The 13334-nt window shown below is 59.8% G+C and overlaps 1 protein-coding gene across 1 annotated transcript in view; it reads left to right on the forward strand.

The window, feature by feature from the left end:
• Positions 1–13334, forward strand: part of KNDC1 (kinase non-catalytic C-lobe domain containing 1) — a 67000-nt gene that overhangs the window by 34965 nt on the left and 18701 nt on the right. Inside the window, exons 15-22 of the mRNA XM_039252445.1 lie at positions 3680–3838; positions 5695–5772; positions 6302–6395; positions 6829–6991; positions 7069–7757; positions 8082–8226; positions 9186–9283; positions 10128–10516. Of these exons, the coding sequence (XP_039108376.1) occupies positions 3680–3838; positions 5695–5772; positions 6302–6395; positions 6829–6991; positions 7069–7757; positions 8082–8226; positions 9186–9283; positions 10128–10516 (1815 nt within the window). The remainder of the gene's footprint in view (positions 1–3679; positions 3839–5694; positions 5773–6301; positions 6396–6828; positions 6992–7068; positions 7758–8081; positions 8227–9185; positions 9284–10127; positions 10517–13334) is intronic.

The following is a 13334-nucleotide window of genomic DNA, read 5'->3' on the forward strand; positions in this document are numbered from 1 at the left end:
CATGCGTGGAAGGCTGACTCAACAATGGAAAATGAATTAATTCAGTACATCGCATCAATGGGCTAAAGAAGAAAACTTGCATTTGTGTCAATAGATGCTAAGCTATTGATAAAATTCACTACACATTCAGGATGTAAACTCTCAGCAAGCGAGGAATGGAGGGCCATTTTCTCAACCTGATGAAGAACACCTACTAAAATCTACAGCTCACTATTGGTGAGAAAACTAGATGTTTCTCCCTAAGACCTAGGAAAACTCAAGAATGTCATCACTCCTATTCAACATCGTACTGAAAGTCCTAGCTAATGGAATAAGACAAGAAAAGAAAATGTGTACAGATTGAGAAGGAAGAAATAAAACTGTTTTTATTCACAAGTGACGTGATTGTCTATTTAGAAAATCCCAAAGAATCAACAAAAATCTCCTGGAACTAATAAGCAATTTTTTAAGTTTACTTATTTATTTATATTGAGAGAGAAAGGCAGGGGGAGAATCCCAAACAAGCTCCCACTGACAAATGCAGGACTTGAACCCACAAACCATGAGATCATGACTGAAGCCAAAATGAAGAGTTGGACACTTAACCAACTGAGCCACCCAGGTGTCCCTACAAAGCAATTATAGCAAGATTTTGGGATAGAAGGTTATTATGCAAAAGTAATTGCTTTACTGTTTACCAGCAGTGCACAATTAGAATTTGGAATTATAAGCACAATACAATTTACATTCATACCAAAACAATTACTTATATATAAATCTAACAAAACATGTATAAGATCTATAAGGGAAACTATAAAACCCTAATGGAAAGAAAAGTATAAATAGAGAGACATCCCATCTTCATGGATAGGAATATTCAGTATTGTTAAGATATCAGTTCTTCCCAATTTGATCTATAAATTAAATGTAATTTCAATCAAAATTCTAGCAAGTTATTCATGGATATCAACAATCTGATTTTAAAATATGAATAAAAAGACAAAAAACGCAGAATAGCCAACAAATATTGAAGGAGAAGAGGAAAGTCAGAGAGTTGACACTACCCAATTTTAAAACTGACTGTAAAGCAATAATGTTGAGCCAGGGTGGTGTTGGCAAAAGAACAGACAAATAAATAGATCAGAATAGAGGGCTCAGAAATGGCCGCACACAAATATAGTCAACTTTGCAACAAGTTGCTCCTTTAACAAAGGAGCAAAGGCAATTCAGTGGAGAAAGGACAGTCTCTTCAACAAATGGCGCTGGGACAACTGGACGTCCACATGCAAAAAAGAGAAAAAAAGAACCTAGAGACAGAGACCTCGTACCTTTCACGAACTTTAACTCAAAACAGATCACAGATCTAAATGTAAAATGCAAAGCTATGAAACCCCTAGAAGATGCCAGAGAAATCTGGCAACACCTTCTGGGCACAACACCACACCACGATCCACGAAAGAGAAAGGTGATGTTCATTAAAATTTCAAACTTCTGCTCCTCAAGATACTATTGAGAGTGAAAAAACATTCCAGAGATCGGTAGAAAATATTTGCAAAACACATACAAAGAGCTCTTAAAACTCAACAATAAAAAAGCAAACCACCCAGTGAAAAAGTGGGCCCAAGGTCTGAGCAGACCCTCCCGGAAGCAGACCACATGCGGCCAAGGAGCCTGTGGAAGATGTTCAACCTCGTGTGGCACCTGGGATTGCGAAATAGGGAGCTGCCACTGGGCGCCGGCTGGAATGGCCACAGCCCCAAGCTCTGCCCACACGCCTGCCGGCCAGGAAGGGGAGCACAGGAGCTTCTGCGCGACGCTGGCGGGCACACAGACGGGCACAGCCCTTTGGGAGCCAGGCCTGCAGATTCTTCAACTACGCTGCAGCCCGGAAACCGCGCTTCCAGGCATTGATCCTGGAGAAATGAAACGTCCACACAGAATCCCGCACACGAACGGCCACACACAGCTGGACTCAGAATAGCCCCAAACTGGAAACGACCCAAATGTCCGTCGGGGGTGAACTCTAAAACGCGCCGTGGTCCGTCCACACTGTGGAATGCTCCCCGGCAGTAAGGTAGTAAGAGGAACAGGGTGTTGATAAAGTGTCTGGAGGGTCTCCATATACCTACGCTGAGAGAAAAAATCCCAAATCCCATTTCTGTGAAATGGCACAATTATAGAAACAGAGAACCGTTTAGTAGTTGCCGGGGATTAAGTACACGTGGCCCAGGGCAACAGGGCAGACCTCATGCAGGAAGCGCTCTGCATCCTCATCGGGTCGATGCCAACATCCTGGCTGGGACGTCGTCCTGTGGCTCGCGGGGAACTGGTCCCGGGTACACGGGGTCTCTCTGGACTGTTTCTTACAACTGTATGTGAATCTCTAATTATCTCACAATAAAAGGTTTTAACTTTTTTAAAACGTTCATAAGTATCTACAGCTGATAATTTCATTGGCACGCGGCTGCCGTGCACAGTGGTCCGTGCTCCCGGCGGTGGGAGTGCTCCCGGGGGGCGCCGCTGGCGCTGCCCCCCGCCCCCGCGCACTGGCACTGCGTTAGCAGCTTGAAGTTGGCCACGTGGGGGCATCCACACTGGGAAGATCAGCATGCGAGGTCCGGTCAGCTGTGTAGACTTGCTGAGGGGACGGAGGAAATGTTAATGATGCAACTAAACTCAGAGGTTCGCTGCATCCGCAGTGCCCCTGGGCCCCCCAAAGCTGCTGCCTGGTGGCCGGAGAGCCGACAGCTTCCAGCAGCGAAGCTCACACCAGTTCTTCCGCGGGTCGCCCTCGTCTCGCCCGCCAAGTTAGATGAAAACGTAAGCCAGCACGCGTGTCGGGCCACCTGTCTGTCAGGGTGACTCCGGGCCCAAACGCTGGAACATCAGTGCGTGTGTCATGACAGCCCTTGGCTCTGCTCTCTGCAGCTGACTAGAAAGAGTATTATAGCTTTCCTTCTTTTTTAAACTTTGTGCTACTTCGCATCAGGAATGTTTAGAGTAAACTGATATGTGTAGATGCAAGTATTTTTTTAATGTTTATTTATTTATTTTTAAACATTTTATTTTATTTTTTGAGAGACAGAGCATGAGCAGGGGAGGGTCAGAGAGAGAGGGAGGCACAGAATCTGAAGCAGCTCCAGGCTCCGAGCTGTCAGCACAGAGCCCGACGCGGGGCTCGAACCCACGAACCGTGAGACCATGACCTGAGCCGAAGTCAGACACTCACCTGACTGAGCCCCCAGGCGCCCTGTTTGTTTATTTTTGAGAGAGAGAGAGAATCCCAACGCGTAACCGACGGAGCCACCCAGTTGCCCCGAGGCAGGTACTCTTGCTCAGAGAGCCTGGTGTCTACCATTCAGCAGCCCACCACTGGTTTGGGGGTTTCCTGGCCTCTGAACCCCGAGTCGCAGCCTCCACCTGCCTGAAGACAGTGGAAGGTGGGCGGGCCCCACTGAGGCCTCAGGTCTTGGCTGTTGACCTTGAGGGTGAAGACCTGGGAGCACTTGGTAAGCACGCAGGATCCCAGGCCAGGCCCCCGGGGGAGCTGACTCGGGGTCCGGCGTGGCCTCCAGGCTCCAAAGAGGCGCAAAGCAGGGGTGCAGACAGGAGCCCCCATCCTGCAGCGCCCCGGGTTCCCTTGGGGGAGCCTGGTGGGGGAGGCGCTGCTGATTACGGCTGGGCTTTTTCCTCCCCTCAGGCCTCCGTGTACTGTGTGGCTGCGGTCCTGTGGACGGCAGCCAAGTTCAGTGTTCCCCGAGACCACAAGCTGGCCCTGCCACGCAGGCTCAAGACCCTCCTCTTGGACATGGCTAGACGCAGTGCCCAGGAGCGGCCGTGCGCAGCGGAGGCCATCAAGGTAACCGCTCTGCAGTCGGGACCCCGGCTCACAGTCCAGGGCCTGAGCGATGGCCCACAGAGGACACGGGTCCTTGTTTCTGGGAAGAGGGGACACTGGACAGAGACGCATGGGCTTCCTTTGTGGATAGGTGGCGGGCGGTGTCTGCTGCTCAGCCCCAGACCACCGTTGTCTCCAATGGGTCCGCCGCGCCAGAGTGGGCGGGGGATGTCGGGGAGCCCGCCTGACCCCCACCCTCAGCAATGTTCTCCCCAACAACCAACTTCCCACACCTCCTCGGAGGGTCCTCTCGGCCTCCCCTCCCCCGTCTGGTCTCTCCAGACTGGGCGGGGCCCGATGGGGCCAGGTCCTGACCCTCCCGCGAGTGCCCGTGTCTGCCAGCAAGCGCTGGACGCATGAGGGGGAGCCCCGTGGTCACAGTGATTGAGAGGCCGCAGGAAGGCCACCCTGGTGGAGGGAGAAGCCTGCGCAGGCGTCCTCGGCCCCCGGCCTCCCTGGCCTGCTTCATCAAGTGAGGAGCTCTGTGTCAAAGACGCAGCAGACACCAGCTACAGTGCCCCAGTGTGTTACTCACAGCCGCGGACAGACAGACGGACAGCTGGGGGCTGGCCCGCGGGGGAAGGAGCTCTGCTCTACTCCAGATGTGCCCGGAGGCGGCTGGGGCTTACCGGGAGAGTGGGGCGGCAAGGGGCAAGGCCCCGGGGCAGGTCAGCGCCAGCACGCGGAGCCAGCGGCGTCTCCTTCCCACGCATGCTGGGAGCCGGGGCCCCTCGCTCCCTGACGGTCGAGCTTCAGAGGATAAGTCATAACCCTGACTCCTGGGCTGTGAGAGTCCCACACGCCTCAGAGGGGCGGAGGAAGGGATCCACCCCTGACCTTTGATAGGAGATGCCCTAGGGCAGGAGGGCGCCTGCAAAGTGAGCTTTTCCAGACAGGAACCCGAAGGGGCCTGGGACGTCCCTGACTTCGCCGCCCCAACCTGCGCTCGGGCCGCCGGCCTCTGTGCAGGGCTTGGATGGGGTTCTCACCAGCCGTTAGCGGGAGGGGAGGTGCTCACAGGGTAGCTTAAAAAAGAATCTTTATCTTTCTTCATCTTCACGTTCAGTACCATCCATGACCCCAGATGAAAAGTAGAAATTCTCGTCAGTGACATTCTGTCCCCAAAATCAGAATGTCTGCGCTTGCAGAGGGTCAGCTCCCAGGGGTCAGCTGCGTCTTCAGCGTCCCCGCCCTGCCCCAGAGCGTTTCTTCCTGCGCACACCCAGACGGGGCCACAGACAGCCGGCTTCAAGCCTGCCTGGGCCGTCCACACTCGCCCTGCAGGCGGCCACTGCCTTGATGTCAAGGTCACCGAGGACTGAGGCTTGCCTGGGTCAAATCGCAGTTCATTGGAAATGTCGACAGAATTTTTCTCTTGCCTGTTTTCTCGGTTGCAGTTTTGGGGGTTGTGGTCTGTGTGTGTGGGAGCTGATTGATCCCCCTAATTCCCCTGTGTTTCTGTAGCACCACCCGTTGTTTAAGTTTTTAGAGGAACAGGCTGGAAAAGGTCCTGTGTCCCTGTGCCCCCCATCTCCAGCGCTGGGGCAGCCCCTCAGCGGGGAGCGGGGGGGCCGTGGCATTTCTGTTCCTTTATTCCTTCCTCATGGGGCTGCTGAACTTCATCCCAGGCTGCCTGAGGCTGGGGTCTGCTTAGATCTCCCCAAGAAGGGGCGCCCACGGGGTCTTCCTGGACAAGAAGCCCCCAGGCGCTGCTCCCTGGCGCTGTCACTCTTGCAGGGCCCCTGCCTGAGGCGCACTCCCCTCCACATCACGTGGGGCCGGTGCCCAGATGCCGGACACGGAGCTTCTTCTTTCAGGTATGCAGCACTTACCTTCTTCAGCGGGGCATGGACAGCAGGAAGATCTTAGCCCACCTGCGGGCATCCACCTGTAAGGTAAGACGGTGACGTCCAGAACAGCCGCGAAGACCCCTTGATTCCGTGCTGGGGCCCCGGGGAGATGAGGACCCTTGCTCTTGCCGGTTACTGTGCAAGTGGAGAGCGAGTTTGGGAACGGGGTGTGGGTGCCTGTCAGCCTCCCGGCGTGCGGGCCGGCAGGCCCTGTGGGTGCAGAGGCGCACGCACTCCCCCAGCCACGGCGCCCTAGAAACCCACCCACCTTGTTGAATCGGGAAGCAAAGTGCCCGCAAGGCTCCATCTGAAAGAGAAGCAAACCAGGGGGCGCCCAGGGCGAGTGAGGAGGGGACTCTTGATCTCAGCGTTGTGGGCCCGAGCCCCACACTGGGTGTAGACGTTACTAAAAGATAAAATCTTAAAAATGAATAGAAAGAGAGGAAACCCAGCTGCGTGAGCGAGTGCCCGCTCAGAGCTCCGCTGGAGGTCGGGGAGCGCTCCGCGGTGCCCACTCGGGACCCCCAGGCCCCGGACTCACCCCGACCGGGCCCTTCCTGCTCTTCTGCCCCAGGCTGACCAGGAGGGAGAGAGCACCGGCCTCCAGAACGGTCTGTCGGTGGTCGGGCTGAGCCCCGACGCGATGCCCACCCCCGGGCCCAGCTCAGGTGGGCCACCGGGGCCCAGCCCCTCCCCTGACACCACGGCGGCCCCCACGGCTGACCCCCAGCCCCGAGTGGACACCCAGTGGCCCCAGAGCAGGGTATCCACGTCCGGTCCAACCGCCCCCACACGCCCCCGCGCCCACATGCATGTGCTGCCGCCCAGCCCCTGCCCTGCCCCCGCCCCCAGCCTGCCCGTCACATCTGGGAGGTAGCCCCACCCCCGCAGCGGGAAGAAAGCCCCCTCCTCCCACCCGCGCCCTTGTCCACTTCCCCCAGATCTGCCGCCCTCGACTCGGCCGCCTCAGCCTGTCGAAGTCCCCGCGGGGACGTGCGGGGTGCCATGGGGCGCGGGGGGGAGCCAGGGCGCCTTCACGGCAGAGGCGGGAGCCGCTCCAGGGCACCTCAGGGCCCACACCCACGTGGAGTCTGTCCCCAGGCTTTGTTCGGGTCGGCGGGGACACCAGGCTGGTGGCAGTGCAGGGGCCGGTGCCCACTCAGCCCTCCTGCTGTGAGGGGGCCACGTCGCTGCCGGACGCCTTCACCTCGGCAGCCACACACTTCAAGCCCATTGTACTGGCCCCAGACGCAGGTGACGCCAGGTAAGCACCCCCACCCCAGAGCTGGTGGGGCCCCCGAGCCCCTCCTGAGTGCTCTCTCCTTCTCTCTGTGCTCCCAGGGACGGGGAGGGCAACGGGAAGCAGGCTCCCGAGGCCCGTGGAGCAGCCCCCAGCCAGAAGATTCCTGACCAGCCGGTACCCAGTGCCGAACCACAGGGAGCAGCCCCAGAACCTCTCAGAGAGTCTGTGCCGAGAGACATGGGCCCGGGGAGCCCCTGCACCCCACCCCCTCCCCCGGCCAGCCCGCCGGAGCGGGCCTCACCAGCGATGCCCCCGTCTTCTACCGCTGTCCCACCCCCGAAGACACAGGTTCCTCCCGCGGAGCAAGGGCCAGACCGAGTCGCCCTGCCTGGAGCCTCTTCCGGGGGCCTCGGGCCTCAACCCGCGGGGTCCAGTGCAGCCTGCCGTGCCTTGGGTCACCCAGCCAAGCCACCCAGGAGCAAGGCCGCTGAGGCCCCAGGCCAGGAGCCCAGGAGTCCCCGGTCAGCCCCAAGGGACCTCTCCCTGGCCGAGGCGAGTCCAGACAGCCCTGAGGGCACCTCGATCCCAGAGCAGGATGACCAGGCCCCAGACAGTCACCGCGAGCAGCCCCTGCCACCAGACCGCAAGCTCTGTCCGCCCAGTGTGGACGCCTCACCCCTCCCGAAGAGGACGGCCTGTCCGTCGCTGCAGGAGGCCATGCGCCTCATCCAGGAGGAGTTTGCCTTTGACGGCTACCTGGACAACGGGCTGGAGGCTCTCATCATGGGTATCACAGGGGGGACCAGAGGGCTCCCCGGAGAAGCCCCAGGACCAGGGAGAGGCCACGGGGGGATGCCGTATACTGTGGGGGGTCAGTGTGAAGGGGGACCTGGGGTCGTCACAAAGAGGGGCCCCCCACTCATTCATCTGCATCAGGAGCTCAGGGGGCACAGCCGACCCCCCAGGAGTCGGCCAGCAGCAGAGCCTTAGGCAGGAAGAGGGTCTCAGAGCCCCCGCCCAGCCCCCTGCCAGCTCCTTCCGCCCCGGAGAGCGGGAGCCCGGAGGGTGCTCGCGCGCGTGGTAACTGGCTACTGTCATTTTGCAAACCCAGGGGAATATATTTATGCCCTGAAAGACCTCACCTACGCCACGTTTTGTGGGGCCATATCAGAGAAGTTCTGTGACCTGTACTGGGGAGAGAAGTTGCTGTACAATCTCTTCCAAGTGGTGAACGGGAGGGCATCGCCCTCGGAGAAGTGAGTCCCTCACCCTGGGGCCCCCGTTCCGCCACCTCTAGGCCCCAGGCAGCGTTCCCTGCTCCCCCTCCCATCCCCGAGGGTCCAGCTCCCCACCCTCCCCAGACTCAGCTGCCCACCAGGGTCCCCCTCCTTGCTGGGCCTGCATCCCACCTTTCAGGCCTCAGGCTCCTGTGGGCAGAGAGAGGGAGTATGGGAGGCATAGCCTCTTACTCAGGTACCAGCCTGAGGAGACAGAGTGACCCAGAGCCCGGAAGGGAGCCCCCCCCCCCAGGAAATGGGTCAGCCTCCCTGTGCCCCCCACAGCCCCTTCACAGACCACCCTGCGGCTCCTCTGCCAGGGCCCAGCCCACCTCCTCCCAGAGGACTGTCCACAGCAATGTGGGGGGTGCCTGGAGAGGCCCGATCCCCCGACACCCAGTCCCTGAGCCCCAGGCATGCCCACAGCCCTCCCTGCACCCCTCTCTGTGGCTGCACCAGGTAGTGGGAGCCGTGAGGCTGCCCCACAGTGTTCAGTGACTGCCCCGTGCAGACAAGTCAACACTGCACAGAGCTGAGCACCCCGCCCCCAGGGCCCGCGGCACCCCCGGGTGCCAACACTCACGCGCCCAGAGGCAGCCAACGCCCCGCGTTCCTGCAGCACTGACCTCCAGAAAACTTTGTGCCAATTATTTGGGCCCCTTAATTATTCTGGAAGGAGGGTGCTCTGTGACAGCCTGTGGCCTGCAGTCAGGGTGTCCTCAGAAAGCTGGGTGGGGCCTCTGCTAAGTGGTGCATGGCCCAGTGCGGGGGGGCGGGAGGGAAGGGGTCTGGTGCTGGGTCACGGGCAGGCCCCCGCAGGCTTCTGCACATACGCCCAAAGATCCCTGCTGGAAGGCAGTGCAGGGAAGACTGGCGTTGTGGGGGGCTGAGGGGTGGGGCCACGGGGACATCTGCAGCGCCCTTCCCTCTGACGGCAGTGCTTCAGGGGAGGCCGAGACACAGCCCCAGGATGATGGCACCAGCGCTCCAAGTGGCTGCTCGCTGTCCAGCAAAAGGCCATCACTGCACGGGGCAGGTAAGACACGGGCTCCATACGGGCAAGAACTCTCCACACGGGTCCACATGGACTCCCTTGGCATGGCTGCATAATTCCAGGAGAGGCTTCCCTTTGCCCCAGGCTACCCCAGCATCCTCTCAAAGGCCCCCAGAGCAGGGTTTGCTTGCTGGGGACCCTGTGCTGTGCAGGGGGGTGGCTCTCCCTTGCCCAGAAGTGGGCGGCATGCAGGAGCCCATCGGACTGGGGGCTGGGGACTCACCTTCTGCTTCCTGGAATCACTGGCCAGCAGCCTGGTGATGGGACAAGTCTTGGCTTCTTTCCTGGAAACACATGCCAGTTAACGAGTCTGAGGGTTATTTTCCTGGATTGTTAGCCCAGGACTGCAGGACACCGGAAATCCGTGTGATTTCACGGACCCCGTGTGGGTGGGGCACGGCTGTAGGAGTCAGGCTGCTTGACTGTGATCACACGCGTGGCAGCCATCGGAGCGGGTGGCGAGGACAGGCACCTCACCCCACCCTCCTGCCGCGTGCTCACCCCAGGAAGTGTGAGAGCAAAGTGAGGGTGGCCGTCCATCCAGTCTCGTTCCTGCTCACCACACACAGGCAGCTCAAGACTCTGGGGTCTCTGTCCCCACCCCGGGACAGCCTGTGTCGGGAGGGGGTCTGCGGGACCCCTGGGAAGCGGGACTCCCGCCCTGAGCACGCAGGACCCTCTTCAGCATCCCCCCCCCGAGCAGCAGGGGGGCACCCGGCCATCCGGAGGGGTTCGTCTCAGCACGAGCAGCTTCTCTGTAGAGAGTTCATGATGGACTCTGCCACACAAGCTGCAGTTTCGAAGGCGGCCGTCCTCTCCCGCGCAGGAAAGGAGAAACTGGCCACCGCTCGCGTCAGCCGAGCCCCCTGCCCACCCCCGTCGCTGTCCGACGTGGACGCAGACGAGCTGTCGCGGGGTAACTTTGAGGTGGGATTCCGGCCTCAGAAGTCGGTCAAAGCTGAGCGGGAAGAGCAGCCGGAGGCCGGAGAGCACGGGCCGCAGGGTGGGGGCCCCGAGGCAGTGGCCCGGCTGCCCCGGCCCAAGGAGGGCGGCCTGGCCACGAACCCGGGCCCGGCAGAGCTCCAGAGCTGCAGCCCCGGCTGGTGCAGCGCCTTCTACGAGGCCGACTGCTTCGGCGCCGACGTCCACAGCTACGTGCAGGAGTTGGCGAGGCAGAAAGCCGGCGGGGCCGCCGACGCCGACGCCCAGAGCCTGGTGAGTCCTGGGCTGCGGCCGGGCGCGGGGGGAGGGGTGCAGGTCCCGCATGGTGGCAGGCAGTGGGGCATGGTGTGCATAGAGCCCCTCCCTGTGTCCCACTCCGCGGCACCCCCACCACCAGTGACCCCCGCTGGTCTGGGCACCCCCTCCACGTCTGGGCGTCTGGGGTAGGAAATGGCTTCTCTCTATGAGCTGGGCACGTGGTCGCCAGGTGACGGTGGCAGGAAGTGACCTCGTGCTGGGGACCACAGCTGAGTTCGGGCCGTGTCTCTAGCAGACCAGGCAGGTGCAGCCCCCTCCTCCCAGGCAGCCTCCAGGCTCCTGGCGCTCGGGCAGCAGCACCCACCGTGATGAGAAAAATCCATAGGCACCTTGCCCTTGGCAGTCCATGCAGGCCGGGCCCCGGGGTCCGTCTGGCACCGCCTGAGCTTCTCTTGTGAGCAGCCCCTCCCTCCCCCCACAAACCATCCCGGTCAGGGAGGCCCAGGCTCCTCCCAGGTCAGCAGGGTGACACGATGGCACAAACCTGAGAGTGGCCGGGCCAGGCCAGGCCCCAGGTGAGGGCAGCCCGCAGAGCTCTGGACCCAAGGCTCCCCATCGCCAGCTGCTCTGACCTGGGCTGCAGCCTTCCCCTGGGACCAGGGGCTCCCACGTAGGCCTCGCACACAAGGCCCAACCCCCCATCGTAGCAGACGGGAAGGAACCGGCCCGCTCAAAGTTTTGCCCTTGGCGCCTCTACCTGCCCCTGCTTGACTCGCTTCCTCTGGCCTCCAAGCACAAGTCCCAGAAAGGCTGCATCTCCCTGGCCCTCACAGCCTTTCCCGGCGCAGCCCCTGCACGTGCCGTCTCAGGCACCAGACTTAGGGGCTGGCGTCGTGTGCCTGGGTCCCCCGTGAGGCCCCGGTGTGGAGGGTGGCCCACGTGCAGGGCGCCCTGTCTCGAACCACGTGGACACCCCACACCACTGTGCTGGAGTCCAGAGCCGCAGGCGGAGAGGGCAGCTCCCAGCCCCTGACTGCCTCCCTCCTTCCACGGGGGGCCTGCGGACCTGGCTCCCACTTCCTTTGCTGTAACGCGTATTCGCCCTTAGAGCTGCTGGGGTGTTCTCGCCCCAGCAGCTCTGGTTCTGCACCTGTGGGGCCCTTTCCCAGAAACAGAAATGAACAGACTACAAGAGACAGAAAGTGTCAGCAGGACTGTGAGCCACATCCCACTCCCATCGTGGGACACTGAGGCTCCGGAGGGCACGGGGCTTGCACAGATGGTGAGAGAACAGAGTGGTACCAGCGACGGGGCCACAGCTCGTGACACCCAAGATGAGCCTTGGCTTTGTAACCAAAAGTGGGACAGGCCCCCTGACGCAGGTCCTGAGGGTCTCAGTGCTCGTCCCCGTGAGAAAAGCCCACAGACAGCGAGTGCCGGGAGGCCGGGAGGAACAAACGTGCTTCACCAAAATACACACGCGCACAGGTCCTAGTTGTGCTGGCTGAGGGCCCAGAAGCAGGTCCCTCCAATCAAAGGGACCAGGGCTCCAGGGAGAAATCACAGCCCCCGGGTCGTGCGAAGATGAGCTGGGGCATCTTGTGCCAGAAAGTTAGGAAATGACAAAGCACAAGGCGGGATGTCCAAGGTCAAAGAGGCTGTGTCCAACGTCAGAGGGGGTGTCCAAGGTCGGGGGGGTGTCCAAGATCATAGAGGGATGTCCAACGTCAGAGGGGGGTGTCCAAGGTCAGAAGAGGGATGTGCGAGGTCCGAGGAACCAGCTGCAGAGCCCCAGCAGTCTGAGAAATGAAAGAAACCGCGCGGAACGGTTTTCTGACTCAGAGTGGTGCAGCCACGCGTCCACACGGAGATAGGTGGCTGAACTGAAAGGAGAGCAATGACCCGATGATGCTTTTCGCAGAAGTGGAAACCCCACCCTGAAATTCATATGGAATCTCAAGGGACCTCAAACAGCCAAAACAATCACAACAAAGAAGAAAAAAGTGGAGGATTCACACCTCTGATTTCAAAACGCGCCACAAAGCTACCGTGGACAGCACGGTGTGGTCCTGGCATGAGAAAGATGCACAGACCAGCGGGGGGGGGGGACGGGGGCCCGAAGGGAGTCCCTGCCGACACGCGCGCTGGCAGACCGCCGGGGCCGGCCAGCGGGCAGAGGGCAGTGTGCGCGGGAAACGGTGCCTAGAAGACAAGGTGCCGCTGCGCCGAGGAGCGGTCAGGCCTGGACCATACACCACTTTCAAAATTTAACTACAACTTCGGAGCCCTAAACACAAGAGCTAAACCCACAAGGAACACGCAGGGGAGGAGCTTGGTGACACCGGATTTGGAAATAATTTCTTGGGCACGACATCAAAATCACAGGCAACGAAAGTAAAAATAATTTCACTCGATCAGAATGAAAGCCTGCGCACCAACAGAGTGGGGGAAACAGTTACAAATCCCCTTCCTGAGAAGAGCTTAGTGTCCAGAACATACAGGGAACGCCCACGACTCCACAGCCACAGAGCAGCGACAGAGCTGAACGACGGGTGACAGGCTTGCACAGACACCTCTCCAGGGAAAACGCACCAACAGCCACTGCTCGTGAAAAGATGCTCGACATCATTAGTCATCAGGGAAAAGCAGATCAAAACCCACCACCTCACACACAGGACAGAGGCCGGTACCAAAATTTGGAAAAGAAAGAAGGAAAGGGCACGTGTTGGAGACATGAGAAACCGGACCCGTGTGCAGCACTGGCAGGAACATAAAACGACGCTGCCGCCGCGGAAAACACTGAAAATCCCTCCAGAACCCAAGCCCAGAGTTG

This window comes from Hyaena hyaena, unplaced genomic scaffold (assembly GCF_003009895.1).
Source record: "Hyaena hyaena isolate Hyena2069 unplaced genomic scaffold, ASM300989v1 scaffold_409, whole genome shotgun sequence".
NCBI lineage: Eukaryota > Metazoa > Chordata > Mammalia > Carnivora > Hyaenidae > Hyaena > Hyaena hyaena.